Source organism: Theropithecus gelada, chromosome 4 (genome assembly GCF_003255815.1).
Source record: "Theropithecus gelada isolate Dixy chromosome 4, Tgel_1.0, whole genome shotgun sequence".
NCBI lineage: Eukaryota > Metazoa > Chordata > Mammalia > Primates > Cercopithecidae > Theropithecus > Theropithecus gelada.
Window position 1 is genome coordinate 136,270,466 of NC_037671.1, and position 21,833 is coordinate 136,292,298.

General features: G+C 44.7%; 1 protein-coding gene across 3 annotated transcripts in view; it reads right to left on the reverse strand.

The window, feature by feature from the left end:
• Positions 1-2,086: 2,086 nt before the first annotated feature.
• The window catches only part of FYN (FYN proto-oncogene, Src family tyrosine kinase), a 210,251-nt gene continuing 190,504 nt past the window's right edge, over positions 2,087-21,833 (reverse strand). For all 3 annotated transcript variants that reach the window (XM_025382436.1, XM_025382437.1, XM_025382439.1), the window contains 2 exons: positions 16,227-16,358; positions 2,087-3,688 (listed from right to left, as the gene is read on the reverse strand). In XM_025382436.1, the coding sequence (XP_025238221.1) occupies positions 3,480-3,688; positions 16,227-16,358 (341 nt within the window). In that variant the 3' untranslated portion in view covers positions 2,087-3,479. The remainder of the gene's footprint in view (positions 3,689-16,226; positions 16,359-21,833) is intronic.

The following is a 21,833-nucleotide window of genomic DNA, read 5'->3' on the forward strand; positions in this document are numbered from 1 at the left end:
TTTTTTTTTTTTTTTTTTTTTGAGACGGAGTCTGGCTCTGTCACCCAGGCTGGAGTGCAGTGGCCGGATCTCAGCTCACTGCAAGCTCCGCCTCCCGGGTTCACGCCATTCTCCTGCCTCAGCCTCCCGAGTAGCTGGGACTACAGGCGCCCGCCGCCACGCCCGGCTAAGTTTTTGTATTTTTAGTAGAGACGGGGTTTCACCGTGTTAGCCAGGAAGGTCTCGATCTCCTGACCTCGTGATCCGCCCGTCTCGGCCTCCCAAAGTGCTGGGATTACAGGCTTGAGCCACCGCGCCCGGCCTTTTTTGTATTTTTTTAGTAGAGACGGGGTTTCACCATGTTCGCCAGGATGGTCTCGATCTCCTGACCTCGTGATCCACCTGTCTCGGCCTCCCAAAGTGCTGGGATTACAGGCTTGAGCCACCGCGCCCGGCCGATACTTCTCTTTCTTAACAGGAGAACTTTCTGGTCAGCAAATTCAGTTTCCTCACCCTAAGCTTGTACAACTTATGAGGAAGAGAGTCTACTTGGGAGGTGTGGGGACTCTCTGGAATGGTCTACCTCAGGAATATCTCTTGAAAGCACATTTGCCTCTTGGAAGAAAAAACCCAAAAGTCTCTGACTTCTTTGTATTTATAGATGCTCTCTTACTTTCACTCTGCAACCTCACTCTACAGCACGCTGTGTTTCCTAAGAGTGCCCTTGAGGTGGCCTGAGTCCTTAGCTTTCTTTCATATAAGAGAATCCACCATGAACTCAACTGATAAATTAAAGGCTATACTTTGGTTTGAAGAGACTTTTTTTTTTTTTTTAAAGAATTTCTATTTAAAACGGTTTTTTTTTCCCAGATTGTTTTGAATGAATCAGAACATAAACAAAAATCCTCCAGAAATATTTGCAAATTATCCAGCTTAGTGGGGTGTGAGGATTAAAAGCAAAGTTATCTTAAAAAATATCTAGAATATGTTAATCAACTACCTAATAATGTGATAATAATATAAGTAATAAGATCTTTAAAATTTTATCTGCTAGGCGCTGTGGCTCATGCCTGTAATTCCAGCACTTTGGGAGGCCAAGGCAGGGGGATCACGAGGTCAGGAGTTCGAGACCAGCCTGATCAACGTGGTGAAACCCCGTCTCTACTAAAAATACAAAAATTAGCCGGGCGTGGTGGTGCGTGCCTGTAATCCCAGCTACTCAAAAGGCTGAGGCAGGAGAATCCCTTGAACCTGGCAGAGGTTGCAGTGAGCCGAGATGGCGCCACTGCACTCCAGCCTGGGTGACAGAGACTCCGTCTCAAAAATAAATAAATAAATAAATAAAATTTTATCAGTTTAGCAAGTCTATTAATGCTAAAAACAACACCATAAAGTTTTGATTAATCAGAAAACCTATTTCTTTTCTTTTCTTTTTTTTTTTAGTGTTGGAGGCCCTCCCTAAATGTAAAGGTTATTTCAACAAAGAAAACCATCCTTTTTCTAGGACCCCGCATGGCATCAGTGATCTTAGAATCACAGGATCTTAGAGCTGTAGAGATCTAAGGAGTGAATCTCATCTAACCCCTTCAGTTTTACAGACAGGCCCTGAAAATGACAGAGGCCAGGAGGTGGCTCAGGGTCCTGAAGCTGAATGATCACAGAGCCAGACGCGGACAGGTAGCCTGCGTCCACCCACTGCCCTTCCTACCACACTAGGTTGTTCCTCCGTTAGCTCCTTCATTCCAGAAGTGGGGGGACATTTGGAAATACATATACTGACTCCAGGACAAGAAAGATTCTTCTTGTGATTGTCTATTTCTCCTACAAGCAGGACACAGTAAATTCCAGTTAGAAAAAATGTCTGACAAATTCAAATGGTAAGGTATGCCTACGTTTGCTTTAATGATCCTCTGAAATAGCTGGTCAAGAGCCTACCCTTTCTAGAGGGAAAAGAACTCTCCAGATGTTCTGAATGTTTCTGTCATTTGCAAATCATCGCACAAAGGCTAAATTCACCAGGTGACTCCATACCATCTGGTGTGGGACAGATGTACCACAGAACTACGAGTACCTTCCATGATTTAAACAAATAAACAAAAAAAAATTCAAATGTAAAATGCTCTCTTTTTAATTACTAAATTAAGAAAGTTAAACAATTTAAAAATGTAAACTCACAAATGAATCATAACAAAAAAGGAATTAAGAGTTGCTAGTCAGTATTAAAAACTCAATAGAAATAGGACTTTTGATTTGTTGGTGTTAAACATATGTAATTTAAGGTGGTACAAACAGCAACTAAAAATGTAATACTCTTTTGTTTTTGTGCATCCCCATGAAATGTAAAGTAGTGCATAGTTATTCCACTGGAGAACTCCTGGACATATAGAAAGTCATTCATTAGCAGTACAGGACATTTAAAACACTTATTTTACAATGGGAAATGTACAACCCCCACCCTCATTTCCCCCAGAAATTTTAGTTGCATGAGAAAGTTTAGCAGGTTGCCATGACTACAACGCTATGGGTTTTAGATCATTTAAATGTGGTTACAGGTTTATTAAATTAAAAATGTCTGAAACATTTCAGCATTCATATTTTTATACAAGAAGTTTGTGTGGTGTCCATCTTCCAGTTCTCTCGGTAGCCATTTGCTTGCTTATTTTTAAGTTTTGAGAACAAACGGCAGTAAGCGGAAGCAAATACTGCTAACAGAACTTGTAAATTCAGCCTGGGGGGGTGGTTCCTGAAAAGAGTCAAAGTAACAGCCGTCTACAGGTACAGTCATGAACCAGGAAAGTGCAATCCAAATGAAAAAATTCATGCCTTGCAAAAGCCAAAAATGAGGCCACTGGTGTTTTCAGAATAACACCAGTGCTTTGATGCTGACTTACAGTAAAATCCTCCCTCTGGGTCCCATAGCTTGGTGGCCCAGGCTGGCCACGGTCTCCACATTAGCACCCACATTGTATATGTACAGGGACATATATATTATATATATTCATATTTATAAAAAAGAAAACAAAAACAAACACCTGTCCTGATTGGTTTTTGTTAAAACATGAAAAAAAATTTTATTGTTTTAGACAAAGAGGCCACTTTTGGAAAATAATACTTTTTTTTTTTTTAGTTGAATCAGGTGAAGACAGAGTTAAAATCACATAGGATTTGCATTTTTAAAAAAGGAAAGCACTAGGATTGTTGGCACTGGAGTAACTATTTACACTGAACAGAGGTTTGGCCTTTTACATAACATCGATACAATGCATTTTCCAAAGTCTGAGAAATAACAAGGTTCTGTCTCGAATGCTTCACAGAGGAGGTTCGGATTTGGGGACAAGTGTCATTAATGAGGGCCATGGAAGTTCGTCAGCTTCAGAGTCACATGCAATCTGATCCTGGGCGGTTCTGCTGCTGGGGAGCAGCCGGCTACGGAATTGAAAGCTAATGGGGGGGGGGTGGGGCAGCCTCTGGGACAAGGCCTCTCTCCGCAGACCCGGGCCTTACAGGTTTTCACCAGGTTGGTACTGGGGCTCTGTGGCGGTAAAGTAGTCTTCCAGGAAGCTCTGCAAGTACTCAAAAGTGGGGCGTTCTTCAGGGTCCTTTTTCCAGCAGTGGATCATGAGCTCATGCAGAGAGATGGGGCAGTCCTGCGGGCAGGGCATCCTGTAGCCTCGCTCCACCTGCTCCAGCACCTCCCGGTTGTTCATGCCTGCAAAGACAAGGGCAGAGAGAGTGGGCACCCCGGGGCTCCAGGCCCTGACCGCCGCACTTGCAGATCCCCTTTCTTCTTCTTTGCATCTGCAGGTGGCTAAAACATGTGAAGTGCCCCCATTCCCCCCAGGAGTCAAACCCTGCCATGCTACTCAGAAATAAAGGAGTGCAGAACCGAGACGTGCAAAAATCCAGAATGACTCTCCAAAGCAATGTAAGTGAAGCAAGCCAGACACAAAAGGCAACACACTGTATGATTTCATTTATGCGAAATTCTAGAAAAGGCACAACTACATGTACAGAAAGCAGATCAGTGGCTGCCTGGGGAGGGGAGGAATCCCTGCAAAGGGGCCAGAAGGATCTCCAAGTGGGATGGGAATGTTCCGTGTCAGGGTCAACGGGTCAACAAACTTTTCCTGTAAAAGGCCAGACAGTAAATATTTTTGGCTTTGTGGGTCACATATGATCCCTGTCGTCTTCTTTTTAACAACCCTTTAAAAATGTACAAAACAAACACAGGTTGGGAGCCAGATCTGCCAACCCCTGTTCTATATTATGTATGGGGTGGTGTGACTGTTTATGTTTGTCAAAACTCAATAAACTGCATTCTTAAAATTGTTGAATTTTATTGTGTGTAAATTATACTTCAATTAAACTGACAAAAATATATGAATAAAGCAGACAAAAAAATCCACACAGAATGAAAGCATGCTGCCCCTTGTTTATAGCATTTATAAACTCCATTTATGAACTTCATAAATTCGTTTTCCTCATGCTTGGGCAAACTCCTAGTTCCTCACTGTGGGAAATCTGCCATCATGCCAGCGTGGCTGGGCACCGTCTGGCCCTGTGACCCCACTGCCCTGAGGTTCGGTGAATCTGATGGGGAGACAGACCATGTCCGGGGCCTATCTCTGCTGATGACCTCAGCCAGGCCATCCATCATCTGAGGTTTTCCTGACTCTGGGGAAGCTGCTGAAACACTGGGCTGCATAGCACTCACAGAAGACAGATCGTTAACTCCTTAGAGAGTGCGGCCTCCTGCACACTGGCCGCCTTAACACTACAGGAACTACCATGCTTAGGGGGTGGCCAATGTCCTGACCTCTTCCCAACTACTGCCGACCACTGTTCTCTAGTTTTGCTTCCCTTTTTCGTTAGATCGCTTTCTGGCAGCTCCCTGTCAAGCTGTGCTGTGCTTTGGTTGCTTCCTGGCTGGTGAGGCTGTCATCTGGAATCCTCCCCAATTTCTGACCTGGTTAATTTGCAGGAGCAAGAACTCGACGTCAAGCCATATAGAAACCAAGATTTCTTCCCCTCTTTCCCAGGGCTACAGCCAGCAGGAGCACACACCATACGCATGGAGCTCGCTCCCTTTACTTCCAGGGGAGGTGGTGACCTGCTAGCTGGAAACCTGTCAGCACAGCCAGAGGCGCTGGGCCAGAGCATAGCCTGTCCCCCTGGGCAGGGAACACTCAGACTTTGGGGTCTGTTGCCAGTCCTCGTGGTTGTGTTGTTACTTGCAGAGCTGAGTGCATCCTGGCTCCTCCTGGCTGTCAACCACAGCCCGTCCGTCGCATGTCTCTCCAGACCTTTTCAGGATGCTTTCTTATTCTCTGCCATGATCATTTCTTGAGATAATAAAAATTCATATATTATTTCTGCTGTACTGAAGTAGGCCTTCAATGCAATTGTCGTAAAATAACCTCACTCACGTGTCAGGGCGACCCCTTATTTCAGGGAGAGAGGTTTGGTGAAGGAGTCAGGGTCCCTGCCTCTGTGCCATGCATGCCTTTACCAGTGACTTCCTCAGTTGCTTGGGCAGAGGGAGAGGCAGCACTGTGGCTAATTAGCCTACATCCTCCTCCAACGGCTGAAAACGGGGGATGGGGGCGGGGGAGCTGGAAGCAAGGGAGGAACTGGAGCTGCTCGGGAATGAAAGGCAGGCTTCTCCTTGGGCTCTAGACAAATGCGGTCAGAGGCCAGCATTTCCTTCTCCACAATTCCACAATCCAACAAGCTCTGAACACCATCAAGTTTTTGTAACTCACTTGACTGCAGAACTGATCTGAACTGACCTCATTTGGCCACAAAACCTGAAATGGTTACACTATTTACTGTTTCTATTTCTTCATACATATTGCCCAGAAAGATTAGGAAGGAAGAGTGTGTAATCACGTAGCAGAATTGGCATTCTCCAAAGCATTTGCCTTGCCGCATCTTTCAGTACAGTCCTTGGTTTCATATTTCAGCAACGACAGAGCTTGGACCTGCAGAAATCTCCTGTGTCTCTGTCCCTTCCAGGAGCCCACAGGAACTGGAGGGGAAACAGGCAGAAGGGCCTGACAGATCCTTCTGGGGGTGGTACAGCCCCTGAAATGCCTCCTAATGCTTGACGCTGGCTCCGAGTGCCGCCACCCAAAATGGCAGCACAGAATTTAATCATTTTCCTATTCTCCACAGAGTGCATGTCAGTACATGCTTCATTTCATTAAAAAACTACTCAAACGGAAAGATTTCACTTACAAATAAAGTTTTCATCCAATGTCTGCCAGTGGAAAGTTTAATTGGCCACTGGGTCATTTTTCCAGTGCTCGGTCCAAGCCTTGGACACAGCAGACTTGGTGATGTGAACCTCAACATGTAGTGTCTTCCGAGGCAGTCTGCTTCCTGGGCATTTGGAGACCAGGGGATAGGGTACAAGCTGGACCATGCAGGGCCCTGGCAGACCCACAGGGTCAGGCTCCTTCTCGCTCTCCCCCTTTTCCTGTCTGAACCCCTCTGCTCTTCCCCACTCCTCTTCTCATGTTTTCTTCTGCGCAGACCTCTCAAAGCATGGGAAGCGTATGAAAACAATTCCACGCACTGGGCCAAGTGGAAATATATCAATGATAGCTTTGCCAGGAAAGTGGGATATTTCGACAATGCACTTGGCTGACAATGACAACTGGAATGGGACTAGCTCTTTTCCAACCATCCATAAACCAGGACCGGCACGGGCTGACCTACAGACCTGGCCTCTTCACAATGTACCTCTGCAACAATAACTGCAATCAAGATACGCCCCCTCAGCAAGGCTTAGGCTAGTTTTTATTTTATAAACAATAGCTTAAAAAAAAAAAAAAGTTAAATTGAATGGATTGTGTTAATTCAGGGTGAGTGTCCCTTCTCTGAAATGCTTATGATCAGGAGTGTTTTAAATTTCAGATTTTTTAGGATTTTGAAATATTTGCGTCATAGGGCTGCTCAACCTAAAGCGGAGCATTCCCTTTGAGTGCTGTCAGTGCTCAAGAGGCTCCAGATTTTGGTGCATTCTGGATTTCATATTTTTGGATTAGGGATACTCAACCTGTATTTAAAATATAGTGTTCTCACTATACGAATTTTGAAAATCATGTTTAAAAATAATTTTTTAAAATGGCTTTTACTCTGCACACTAGCAAAAAGATGGGTCTATTTCATTTTTTTTCTTCTTAGATGGTTTCATATTTTTGTTAGAGAAAAAACTGTCATTTCCTCTTTTTAGTCACTTTTCCCCAAGACACTGGCTTTACCTAATACCTGAGAGGTGAAGGGTAGTGAATAGGAAGGGAATAAACACGAGTTTGGGCACCAGGACAGTTGGGAGAGTGTCTTGAGAGACGTGGGAACACTAGAGAGAAGAATCCTTTTATTTTTTATTTATTTTATTTTTTTTTGAGACAAAGCGTGGCTCTGTCATCTGGGGTGGAGTGCAGTGGCATGATCTCGGCTCACTGCAGCCTCCACCTTCCAGGTTCAAGCAATTCTCCTGCCTCAGCCTCCCGAGTAGCTGGGATTACAGGTGCATGCCACTATACCTGGCTAATTTTTTTGTATTTTTAGCAGAGACAGGGTTTCACTATGTTGGCCAGGCTAGTCTTGAATTCTTGGCCTCAAGTGATCTGCCTGCCTCGGCCTCCCAAAGCACTGGGATTATAGGTGTGAGCCACCGCGCCCAGCCAGAAGAACCTTTTTATTGCACTTCCAACTGAGGAGGTGGACAAGAGTACTGGGAATGCTCTTCCTATTCCTCCTTTCTTTTGTTTTTGAAACGGAGTCTCGCTCTGTTGCCCAGGCTGGAGTACAATGGCACAATCTCAGCTCACTGCAACCTCCACCTCTCTGGTTCAAGCAATTCTCCTGCCTCAGTCTCCCGAATAGCTGGGATCCTTTTTCTCCTTTCTTGACAGAAAGAAGAGACAGAAACTTTATAAAACACAGTGTCTGGGCACATTTTAGGGAAACAACGTCATAGACAGTTTAGCCTTCCAGGTTTCCTAGTGGGAGCTGCAAGGGAGAGCATTTTTCAACAGGAGGGGAGGTCCTGGCTGGCCAGTGGTGTCTGACTGTGGGAAGAGCCACATTCCAGCAGTATGAGTGTCCCGTGGTTCCCACAGAGAGGAGGCTCGGGGCTGGGGAGCCAGCAAGCACAGAGGCCACTGTCCAATTTTGTTCCAATCCGCCCTTTGAGCCCCATGGGAGCAAGCAGCCCCTCCTGCTGTCTCTCTAGAATCACTCAGGAAAACAGGCCATTGTGGTGGGCCACTTTCATAGGGTACAACTGAACACTATTCAATCCATAAAACACCTCCAGCACTTTGGGAAGCTGAGGCAGGCAGATTGCTTGAGCTCAGGAGTTCGAGACCAGCCTGGGCAACATGTTAAAACCCTGTCTGTCCAAAAGGACAAAAATTAGCTGGGCATGGTGGCCTGTACCTGTGGTCCCAGCTGTTCAGGAGGCTGAGGTGGAGGGATTGCTTGACCCCAGGAGGTTGAGGCTGCAGTAAGCTGAGATCATGCCACTGCGCTCCAGCCTGGGTGACAGAGCGAGACTAGTAAGTCCACTGTGTGGAGGTCTGCCTTCGAGTCCCTTTCCCAGAGCCTCCATGGAACACCTCCTGTCAACTTAGATTTAGGCTTTCAAACGTGGTCCCTGACGTAGCATCATTTCCAGTTGGTCTGCCCCAAACACTGTAACTGAGATTCTCTAGCCAAGAGGACTGTACTCACTTCCTGCCATTATGATTATATTATCCTTTCTAAATCATTTTGCTGGCTTCCTCCAGCAAACTCAGAGGTCAAGTTTCCAACTCTCACTTTCAAACTCTGACTCTGCAGGGTTGCCAACAGTATCTATTCTTGTGTGTGTGTGTTTTTTTTCCCTTTTTGTTTAAACTTCCCTATTCCACTTCTTTGAGCTGTACACGAACTCCGTAGTCTTCCCTTTTTTCTTTTAGATTCTTTGAAATAAATTTTTTTTTAAGGGACAAGGTCTTGCTCTGTCACCCAGACTGGAGTGCAGTGGCATGATCGTGGCTCACTGCAGCCTTGAACTCCTGGGCTCAAGCAATACTCCTCACACCTCAGTCTCCCAAGTAGCTAGGACTATAGGTATGCACCACCATGCCTGGCTGATTATTTTTTATTTTTTTGTACAGATAGCATCTTGCCATGTTGCCCAGGCTGATCTTGAACTTCTGGCCTCAAGCGATCCTCCATGCTTCAGCCTCCCAAAGCACTGGAATTACAGCTGTGAGCCGCTATACCTGGTCTTCTTTTAGATTCTATAGGGAAGGAATAAAAATTACTTTCACTGGCAGAGCACTGAAATAGATGTCACTTCTTGACTTCTAATTTTGCCTCTTTTAGCAAGTGACTTGACTTCCCTTGAACTTAGCTCATCCATTTGTTAACAAAATACCTCAACATTCATTGTGCTTTCAGCTACTTGAAAAAATGTCTTTTATGAAAGAAGAGTGTTTGTGTTTTATAGCTTTCCATTTGTGCAGCTTCCCAATATGGATCTCAGATGGGCCATATCCGTACAATCAGGGATTTTAACTATTATCTGTCCATGTTTGCATCTGGATTTGACTATGGGTTGCAAAACCTGGGTTTTTGTGCCATGTGAATAATTAAGCACTTTAACAATGGGAATGATGTTTAGGTTATCAGATATCCAAATTCCTTTTGCTAACTGAGCTGTCTGTTCAAAGGGAATTACACAACGTTGCGCATAAGGCCTTGGGTCTGAGGCTCCCCTTGCTTCTGTGCATAAACCCTGTGAAAAGGCCCTGTGTTTACACGTCTATTGAGCAGGGCTGTGCTGGCGCTGGGAAGGAGGAGGGGTGTTAATGGTGCTTGCTCAGCATGAGCCTGCGCCATCGCATGTGCTTGTATTAACAGATTCTCATGTGTCCTTGCTATCGTACTGGTTAACAACCGTGACGCCGAGTTAGGTTTTAGTGTAGGATCATTGTGAAAATTCTGGGCAGAGGGAAGCTGATGGAAGAGTGTGGATGAGAATAAAGAACTTATCTTGAGAAGGTACAATAATGACTTGTTTTGTTTTTCTTTCCCCATCTTGCCAGATAACCTCAGGACAGCGGCTTTTATTCAGCCCATTGTATTAATACACACAGAAAGACAGCTACTCATGTAACTGAATACACAGGTATTTCTGTATTTGAAGTTGATAATATAGTATCACAGAGAACTCCTTTGTCCCAGAAAAAAAAAGGGAGTGAAAAAGAGAGGCAGGGTGCCCATGAGGAAGGCCCTGGAACTGCACCCCTGAGACCAAGGAGCACTTGGGGCTGGAACACAGGACTGGGGGCCAAAAGTCCCTCTCTGGCCGCCCTCTTCACACGCATTCTCTGCTGGTCTCCCTCCTCTTCTCACCTGACATGCTGGCCAAGGAAAACCTTGTAGGGGGAGGTGACAGCATGACCTCTGGGCATTCCAGGCAGGGTTCCCTCTCGGAGGGAACATCATGAGCTGTAGGAAAACCCCAGGGACTGTGGACGAGCCAGGGAGAGACACTGCAGCCTCGGCTAAGATGATAGCTTTCATTCGGCTTCCCAGTCTCCTCCTGGCTGGAGAGTCCTAACCCTTTCCTCTCCCATGAAAAACCTGCTCCTGTTGTTATCTTGAACACAGAGGAAAATGTATCTACGGTTCAGGTCTCTAAGGCGGAGGGAGGACCAGAGTGGCACTTGGAATTCTTTAAGGAAAGAGCCACCAGTTTCATTAATTTCCCTTACTTCTTCAGGTCATTATCAAGCAACTAGATGTATTCAAGAAAGTCACCTGTTGAATGATTTGAAAGTGCTTCCAATGAATAAGTGTGGTTTGCTTAAGAAAGTGTTCCTGGCCGGGCGTGGTGGCACATGCCTGTAATCCCAGCACTTTGGGAGGCCAATGAGAATGGATCACCTGAGGTCAGGAGTTTGAGACCAACCTGGCCAACATGGCGAAACCCTAGCTCTACTAAAACTGCAAAAATTAGCCGGGCATGATGGCGGGTGCCTGTAATCCCAGCTTCTTGGGAGGCTGGGAGGCTGAGGCAGGAGAATCACTTGAACCTCGGAGGCAGAGGTTGCAATGAACTGAGATCACACCACTGCATTCCAGTCTGGGTGACAGAGCAAGACTTCATCCATCTCAAAAAAAAAAAGAAAAGAAAAAAAAATAAATAAAGGGTTCCTGCTCTACCAGGTCCTGCCAAATCCACAAAAGAGCTGTTCAGTTAAGAGCCAGGGCACAGAATGGCCAGGACACTTTGCCTAGAATAGTGTTGGAACATGATGTTTGAAATGATCACAGGGTCAACTTTCCAGAACAACTTTGAGGACAGAGGCTACCTTGTGGCTGGGAAAATATGTATCTATGTGTGAAGATAATGGAATACAGTTAAAAGGCTTTGCGGGCCACGGGCTAAAATTTAAAACCTTGTTTCAAAAACCTCATAGGTGAGTTCTTTTTTTGCTGTCTCATTCACTCATTTATTTGCTTATACTTACCGAGAGTCTACTATGGGGTGGACCCGTGCTGGGCCTTGGGAACCCATCAAAGGAACTCCCTTCTCTGAAGCTACTGAGAAATACAGACACACAAACAGGGGGCCCAACAGAAATACGCTAGGTGTCATGGAGGCAAGCAGAGGGAGCACCCCATTTGGTCTGGACATGGGGAAGGCTTTCCAAAGCAGATGATGTTCCGCTGGGCTTTGAAGGGTTCTCAGGCAGACAGAGGAGCCACAAAGAGAGGCTTGCATGTTCAAGAGAGATCTCTTGATGTGTCTTGGGTAACGTGTGAAGGATGGAAGACAGCAAGAGAGAAATCATGTCACATCATGTCACTCGCCTGCTCAAATCCCCTCACTTCCCATCTCACTAAGAGTAAAAGCAAAAATTCCAACCATGAGCTAGAAAGGCCTTATCTGATTTGACCCTGGGGCTGCTGGGACCTCCTGCTCCTTCTGCTCCAGCCATGCTAGCCTCCTGTGGTTCTGGAGGGCCTCTGCACTCTCCCCTTCCCCTGATGGAAGGCTCTGCTCCCAGATACCCACCTGGCTGGATTCTTGCTTCCTTCAGGTCTTTCTGACCAGTGAGGTGCTCCTTTGCCACTCTCCCCTTCCCTGTTTTATTTTTCTCCCTAGCTGTTACTAGCTATATTTTGCTTCTTTATCTTTGTTTATTGTTTGTCTCCTCAAAGAAGAATGGAAGTCTATGAGGGCAGCAGCATTTGTCTGTTGCTTCACTGCTGTATTCCTGGTGCCTGCAACAGTACCTGGCATGTAGTAGGTACGCAATAAATATTTGTGGAATGACTGCAGAAAAATAGTTATAAAGAACTATGTAAAATTATGGTTTCTAGGATTTATCTGGAAGGCAAAGGGAAGCCGTGGACGTTTTTAACTAGCAGGGTGAGACAACCAGGTCTGTGTTTTCTGGGATACTAACTCTGCTGGCGACAATGGTAGAATGGTGGGTGGGTGGTGGGGAGGCGGGGAGAAACGGGAAGCAGAGAGGAAAAGAAGGATTTGAGAACGGTTTTAAAGGTGAAATGACAGGTAAAAATGCATAACTCTGATTTTATGCATCAACCCCAGAAAACTGCTTTTATTTAAGTGTTTTTATTTCTCATACACAACAATCCATCAATATGAAATCAGTTCTAATCTTGAGGTAAAGAATGCTTCTGAACCCTTGCTTGCAGAAAAGCAAGCTAGCCTGCAATGCAGAGGATGCATTCTGGTCAGGCTGTTAGCAGGGAACTGATGGAGCTCTTCCTTGGAACTGCATCCATACTTGTTACACATCTTGAAAGCAACCTTCCTCATCTGGTAAGGTGATGTAACTTTTCTCCACCACCCCCCTGTTAATCTCAGCATCGTATTTCAGTATTTTTTTCTCCTTCGGCTTCAAGGTTCTCATTCAGTTTGAGATTGTCCTCTTCCCTTCCTTTTTGTCCATTCCTCTCACACAACTTGCCAATGTTCTATCATCTCCGCCTCCCTTTGCCCTTTATTTGGTCACACCTCACATACTCCAACATAAGTTCCTTCTGGGATTGTCACTTCTGGGCCTTCTTTCACGCTGGGCAAAGATGCCTGGAAAGCTTTTATAAAACCGATTTATAAGTCACCTCCTTCTCCTGCACCTCCATCTTCACCTACCAGCCAAAGGACCTTTCTTATGTATCAAGGAAACAGCAGGCTATTCTCAGGTATGGAAGACTCAGAAAAATGTACCACCATCTACTGTTCTCCAAAAAAGCATTACTTGAAAATATACTCTAGCCAGTCGAGACATTACTACTGCATCAAAATGCAGAATGGAAATCATGACGGACCGGGACTTGGAGTTCGTCCTGGGGTACTAGCAACAGGCACAAAGACACAACATGGGAAGTTGAGAAGTGAGCGTACACTGACTGACTTGCCACACCAACAAATAGCAAGAATGCAGAGAGGAAGGTCCTTCTTTGTTTTCACAGTGACATCTGAAGGAAGCTTCGTGAAACCTCTTATTCCTTAGGAATTATTATCCTTCGTTAGGATAATAATCCTGTAACTGGAATCCCTCTGTAAAAGCTTCTCCTTCAAGGAGAGTTTTCTGTTGGATTCACAAACCCAATTAAATAGGATTATAGCTATGTTAAAAAACAAAACCCAGAAAGAACCCATGAGTAGGAACAGGCCTGGGGACAATTTTTTGTGGTTTTCTTTGAATGAGGACCAGCTCATGGCACCCCCAATGAGGACACAGTTCCCTGGTCACCACTGCCAACCAGCGAGGCCCCAACGCAGGCTCTCGGCCACCTTTCCAGTCACATCTCCAGGTGTGTCCCTGCACGTGGCATCTTCTCAGATTCATCCTGTGATCCCTGGAACGGTCCTCCCAGGCCTATGTGCCTTCCCACGTGCCAGACCTTGGGATGCTTTCCCACTTTCTGGGTTTGAGGAAACCCTGCTTGCCTTCCAAGGTCTGGCTTACTCGCCTTCCTTACACAGCCCCCTCTCTCCAGCACTCCTCCAGAGCTAGAGGCAGTTCTCACAGCCCACTGCAGACCAGCACTTGCTCACAGCTCTCTCTGCAGGAGCCGCTGGAGTTAGTTCTCACTTCAGACTCCTCTGCCATCCTCACAGGACTCGGCATGAAGAGTCCCTCTCAGACCTGCTGTGTGTGGATACCTGGATCAGGTGTACCTGACCCCATTATCAGAATGAAGATCTAGGCCCCATAGTAGGTAAAGCCAAGTAATCCATCCCTTCAGGATGACTCCCTCTAATAATAAACCAGGAATAAAGAAGGCTGGTTTCTTCCTGGATTTGATGCATATTTTATCTATCTGACTGTAATGTCCACGAACACAGGGGCTAAATGTATTTACTTGCCCACTGTGCTGACAATGCCTAGCCTGAGGCAGGTACTAATCAAGGCTTGCTGAGAGTATGAAGGTCTTATTTGCAGTATTTCCTGGATAGAGGAAAATGCCTGGCACAGTTCACAGTGACTGAAGCTACGCTGAATGAATGAATCCTGGTCTAAGAGTTAAAACGAGGCCATTTTCTTTATGCTAAAAGCAAACCTGACAAAAGACTCCCTGAGAAACACGCACCTGCCTTCCTTCTCCCAGGCTCCCCCCACCCCCGCTCCAGCCCTTTGTCTTGGTTTCTGTGTGAGATTCTGAGTAACAAAAAGCTGCTTTGTATTTACTGCAAGGGAAGGCTTCACAGCAACGCAAACAACATTAACCTTTCCTCCCTGACTGCATTTAACACACAGGGTGACTATAAACCTGGGGGGATCAGGAAGAAATCAGCTCAAAATTCAGACAAGAAATAAAGAAGAGACACCTGCACATCTTCACCGTCCCAAGACCCACACATCTCCCCCTTTGAGAAGCGATGCAGAAACACCCACGCTATGCTCCATCCCCCAGGGCGGCCCTTTCTTCTGTGCTGGTTGGCGATTCCTGGAGTGTCTGCCCGTGTGTGCATGCCGGCAGCAGCAGTCACTGCAGCATCAATAAAACTGACTTACACCCGCATCTCTAAACGCCCAGCGCCGGCACTTCAGAGACCGGGAATTTGTCAATTTTGCCTCCATGTCAACCTGGCTCTCCTAGGAGTCTCAAGGCTACACCAACCCAGAACGAGATTATCTTGATGTGCCCCTCTCTGTGTTCTCTGAAGATGACCAGAAACAATCATAAAAAAGGAACAAAGGGATTACAAATTAATCTGCCTTCGCTGGCTCCTCTGACTGCAAAGATATGATTACAAACCCAGAATTTGCAGGAGACCTAAATTCCTCATTAATCTTCACTATCGTTTCTATCACTGTTTTTTTTTTCTTGTTTGTTTTTTTCCTTTAAGCTCCTTTCTTAGGCAGAGAATGAGGGGGAGCTATGTTCTTTCTTCACTCAGCAGTAACTGAAAAATATGTCCTTAACATTTCAAAAAAGCAGATCGTCCCTGTGCTGTAACCACTAAAGCGTGGAGGTGAAATGGCATGGGTGTCCTTTATGTCACCATCTGCCGACGTTCATCAATTTAAGCATGGATGACCCAAACTCGTGCTTCCTTTGGAAAGCATCAATCTGATAATCCAGAAACATTTCAGAGTCTAAGAATTTCCGATTTCTTTACATTAGACTTGCTTTGCTATCACATGTTTTGACTGTTCAGCAACAGGCAGTGAGTGGCTCTAAATTGCACTTCGCATGTGCCTCTGCTCTCTTTGGCCATCTGGAGCTGGGTCCTGCGGAGAGAACAGGTCCTGGCATGTTCCTCCCAGGCTCACTCCATGGGTCAGTGCTACAGTGTAATCAAAAAGCAGTGGGGCTTTTCTCCTTCTCTTTCCCAGACATGTCTGCAAACTCCATTTGGGCAGAGGCACTGCCAGTGACATTTCTGCTCTGGGAACCACAGACACATACTCCTACTGAGACAGGAGGGATTCTATGAACTGGAAGGGGACTGAAGCATTTAGACCAGCTGCTACTTACATGAATCCTGACACACAGTTCATGGTGGCTGCTTGTCTACATACATGATGGCTCCCAGTTCTGCTTTTCTCTGGCTGAATACCTGGCCGTGTTCTTCAAACTCAAGCTCAGCAGAAAGCTGAGGATGGGGCTTAGAAAGCAAAGTGGATGAAGTTTCCCCAAATGGTGTCAAAAAAGCCTCCACTCCCAGGCCCACGTCTGCGAGGCCCTGCTCTTACCTGGGTATGGCACTCTTCCTTTGGTGACCAGCTCTGTGAGTAAGATTCCAAAAGACCACACGTCAGACTTGATTGTGAACCTCCCGTACAGGGCTGCCTCGGGGGCCGTCCACTTGATGGGGAATTTTGCACCTGCAGAACGAACACCTGGTTATTCATCAGGCAGAGGGCGCTGCACTGGGCATGGGGTGTGCGAGGGAAAGGCACGTGCAAACTACTTTCATGAGAGCAGGTTTAGAGGGGAGGACAGAAAGGAGGTGAAGCAGGAATGGGCTGGGATTGGGAAGATGTAGGGTCTGGTCTTGGCTGTGTGACCCTAAGGAATCCAGCTCAAAGCACCTTAATACCTCAATAAAGGGGAGAAGAAGCCCTGGTTTCTTGTGATTTAGGAAACTTATATATATATTTAACTTTGAAATAATGCTATGTTTTAATACACACAGACAGGATTTAGTCATAATGCTGCTCTCATGAGTCCTCTGGTATGTAAGATAGTGTGGTCTCAGCAGGTACACAAAACCAGATGAAGACACAGAGCGGCTCCCAGGGTGGGGACAACTGGATGCAGCCCATGTGTTCTGCTGAAATGGGTTAGATTTCCCAAAGGCCTCCCACACCCACAGCAGGGAAAGGAATCTGCCTCCAGCTCCTTCTCTCTCCACATTTGCTGTCTTTCCTCCATTCTTTCTCCCTGTAGTGGCCATCTTTACTCCTGGGATACTTTTTTCTTCTACACTGTAAGATCACTTTCTTACCACCTTTTCTTCCACCATCCAGAAAGAGTACTATTTAATGTTTGTTTTTTAAAGAGCAGTTTTGCCTCCATGACTGTCTTATGAGTCTCTGACTTTTGAAGACCAAGGTGCAAATTCATGTCAGTCAGTGGAGTAATTTTTATTCAAAAATTTAACTGATCATTAAAATAATCTTCTCTCTAAAGCAAAAGGAAGGGCGTGGTCCACCTTGCTTTCTACAAGCTTGATGTGTGTGCAGGGAATTAAAAGGGATTCAGGCCAGGTGCAGTGGCTCACGCCTGTAATGCCGGCACCTTAGGAGGCAGAGGCGGGCCAATCATTTGAGGTCAGGAGTTCGAGACCAGCCTGGCCAACATGGTGAAACCTTGTCTCTACTAAAAATGCAAAAATTAGCCAGGTGTGGTGGCACGAGCCTGTAGTCCCAGCTACCCAGGAAGCTGAGGCAGGAGAATCACTTGAACCCCGGAGGCAGAGGTTGAAGTGAACCGAGATCACGCCACTGCACTCCAGCCTAGGTGACAGAGCAACAGTCTGTCTCAGAAAAAAATAAAATAAAATAAAAGGGATTTAGCAGCTTGTGCTCTCAAACATTTATAAAGCAGTTCCAGGTATTTTACTGAACAAACTAAAAGAAAAACACAAGGAATTTTTATTACTTATGGAAACACAACTACATGTTTAAAGCATGTTCATTCTACTTAAGGAGCTCCTAAAAATCATACAAAGGCTGACAAAATCAGAATGTTTCATAGAATCTTCTATAAAAAGTCACTATGTACAAAAGTGGCAAATGATTAAAATATTTAAATTGGCACAGTTTTAATAGCCAGAGGTATGATAAATTACAGCAATTAGATTTTTGTCTTAAATATAGCATATGATAACATCTTTAGTAAATCTACCCTGGCATTTTCAGGCAATATAATTTTCCTCTCCATCTCTCATGTGTCTGTGTGAAATGAAATGAAAAAAAAAAAAATCCTACTATTTCATTATGAGGCATCTCACATTAACACTGGAGCAGAAAAGTTATTCTATAGTTTTCCTTTTATGCACAGAGTTATTTTTAATTAGTTATGTTTCTCAGGCATAATTATTTATATCTTTCCTTACGTGCTAGATGATTCCACATAAGACCTGGTATTCTCTGAATAGTCGTTTTGTTTTTAAAGTTTCTTTCAAAGCATTCTTCTCACACTTCCTATCCTTGAGTATTCTGTTCACGCAGCTTTGGACTCTGAGCCACTGGGATTAATGTGATAGATTTTCTTCAGTGTTGAGAGCAGACTGTGCCCTGGACCAAACCTCAGCTGGAGTTCTCTTACTTCAGAGAATTAAAGGTATACTACATTCATTCCTATTTAAACCATCTCTTGAGCCAAATGGCTTGGAAATCTCCGACCGTCTCTGAAGTAAATGGAACATTTTTCTCTGCTGTGCAGACAAATCCTGTAAATAAAATGACAACCAAAGGAGTTGTTTTCCCCTTCTTTGAATCACTCGACATTGGTGAAGGTGTGTGTGTTGCTGAAAGCGACTATTTAAAATTTGGATACAGTCATGTTAGATTTTCCAAGTGATTTCAAAATTTCAGATTAAAAAAACCAACGGCAATATCAGCCAGCTGCATTAGTCTGCTTTATTATTTTCTCATTGTATAATCTACAATAAGGATTATAATATATACACCTTCAAAAAATGTTAAAACAAAGGCTGCAAAATGTAAGGAATCTTTGAAAGGAAGTCATTTGTAGATATGTGGTCTGACTACTAAGCTTACTTAAATTTGTTTTGTATTAATTTTCTTTCTAAGACAAGCAATATATTTATACCAAACAATGTATTTATAATGTATTTGGAGGAATAAAAAATAATGTATTTGTCCAACTTCCCCTGCTTCTTCTCTGTCTTAAAATAGCAGTCACTTTAGACAAAATAAGCTTCTTTATAGATAACTCATTTTCCTTTTCAAGGAAGACAAAAGGTTAAATCAAAGCAGCAATAAGGTATTAATGATTAACTGCGGTTTCTACTGAAAAGAGCTAATCCCTGCTTCCTCTTCCACACATCTCATTACTTCTGTTTCCCCTTATCCTGGCTTCCCATCTCCTGAGGGTACAAAGCTATTGGCCCTAAAATGCAGCTGTAAATGTGGAGGAGTTAACTGGCGATTTTTGGCAGGTGTCTTTACAACTAACCGTGCAGGTTGCACAGTGTAAAACCCCAGCCTATGAAAACAGCATCCCTAAGGTTGTGTAGTACATAACCTATACAATCCCACAGGGTCCCTGCTGCAGGGCTGCTGCAGCGGGCTCCGTAAGTTAGGAGACTTCAGACACCTTGAAGGAAGGATCTCCTGGGTGTAAATGTTGTCTTTCCCTTGAAAGTAAAGTTCTGACAGGCAAAAAGTCAGAATCAAAGTGGTCTTCTAAGTAGTATGGACTTACAGAACAATGGAGAAAACATCAGAACTGCAATGCAGTTAACTTGGTATTGTTATATAACTAGCTGATTCACTCTTTGAAATTCTTCTGCTTGGGAGCAGGATTTAGATATGAAAACAGTTTTCTCCTCTTCGCATTTTATTTAGAGGGAACAGAGCAAACTATACAGGTAATGATCATCTATGTCACTGTTATCTTGAGCTTTACTGTAACACTTAGTGTGTCTGTTCCATGTTTACATGAATTCAAAAAAAGAAGTGACCACTCTGTCATTTCTTACTGAAATCCTAAGCTTACCAGTTTAGGATTCTTTAAAGTCAATACACAAAGGCCATAATATGTGTGCGTGTGTGTGTGGTGTGTGCACTTGGAAGCATCTTTTCCACTGAATGTTTTCCAGGTACTATTTGCAAATATTACCAAACTCCCAAGCCATTGCTGAAACCTTGACTTGTCTGTCATGGTGAAAACTTGACAACCTGGTGTTGTCACTGGGGCCCATGTCCTAGAACTTCCAGGTAAGAGGATCTTTGTACCTTAGTCATTTAACTCCCAGGAACATATATAAGACCAGTTAGCCTTAGGCTGAATCATTCCTGTGATGAATAAATATATCGATATTTTAAATGACTTCTGATATACAGCTCAATCCTATTTCTCTGAATTCTGTTGAGAAACAAAATGAGTGGTCACAAACTCTGTGTAACATCAGCGGTCTTATTCACTCCTGTGGTTCCAACGACTATCTTGAACCCAATGATGCCTGCATTTATATCACCAGATGGGAACTCTCTCTTGAGTCCCCGACTTGCATAACCAGTTTCCCTCTCAATTGTCTCTCCATCATCACAATGGAGTTCTCTCTAATGGATGTCTCTCCATCATCACAATGGAGAGACAATTGAGAAGGAAACTGGTTATACAAGTCAGCGCCCCTCAAATGCAACATGCAAAATTTATCTTCCCCACAATTTGGCTTCTCAATCCTTGGTGACTTTGTAAACCACCCAGTTGGTGATAACAGAATCCTGAGAATCATCCTCGCCTGGACACTCTATTTTTCATTATTGTGCACTCGGATCCCAGCACAGGGCCTGCCTATTGAAGGAGGTCAATACATCTTTACTGAATGATCTCTGTGCCCTCCTGCTTTGTCCGTGCCCGTGTCAGGTCCATTACATCCTGACCATTTCATACTCTTGAATTCACTACCCTTCCTCTAGTCCTCACTTGCTCAGCATGCCCACCCTGGGTTTCTACAGTAGCCTTCTAATATAATCCACATGCATAATCTGGTACCTACCTACTTCCCCAGCTGCTTCTTATCATCCCAGATGTGTTCTCCTCTGCTCCCCTCCTCTCTCCTCTACAACCTCTCCACTGCCCTTCTTTGACTGCTTTGCAAATGCCAGGCTCCTACCTGCTTCAGGGACAGGCTATTTCCTTTGTCAAAAGTCCTTACCCCATTGCTAATTCTTACTCCTCTTTTGCTCCTAGCCAAAGTGTTACTTGCACAGGGAACCTTTGCCTGATCACTAAAGACTGGGGTAGGTTTCCTACTTCTATGCTGCCAGAGCACCTCCCTCTTTGTAGTTGTCACTATTTTTTTTCAGTAAATATTGCCTAATGAAGCTGTTATTATTAAAGTGCAATGAATGCATGAATTGTCTGAAGGCTGTCTCTGTCCACAGATATATACTGTGCTTGAGTGCTGCAGCATGTCTTCCCGGATGGCCAGCACATCTCCAGTACTGAGTACAGTGTCTGGTGCAGAGAAAGCACTTGATAAACAGGTGCTAAATGAATGAATGAGTAGCTGGACAGCCCTTCCCTTTTTGGCTGAATAACCACAGTTCCTTACAGAGCATATTATCAGTTCCCTGCCCTCTGGTGAGTCCTCTACTTGTCCTTGATGACAGCACCAGGGTCACTGTCTGGATGCCCTTTTAAGAGTCTAACAATTGTGAATTGAAATGAAAAAGCAATAGCCACACACTAATGAAACTTAAAACACCTGGAGAACCCTGCATTTTCACTGCCAAAGGAAGTGTGTTCAGATCCCCTTTGGGTCAGAGTGAATGTATCTGAGTGAGGGAGCCCCACATTTTATTCTCCGAGGACAAGGGGGCCTAGTTCACTGGGGCTGCAGCTGGGGATGGGGGTGGTTAGTTACATCAGCAGAAAGACAAGGTGGCAAGGGGCCTTGGGAGAGTTGACAGTGAAACAAAGTGGAAAATCCTTAATAGACTGGATTAAGAATAAATTCTTAATAGACTGGGATGAATGCAAGTGACTAGACATCAACCATTTCGACCTCACTGAACCCTGGTCTTCCTCATTTAAAGTAAAGTTAATAATCATCCATGCTTCAGGCAAGAGAAAGGAGAGGGCTGTGGATTTATTCAGTT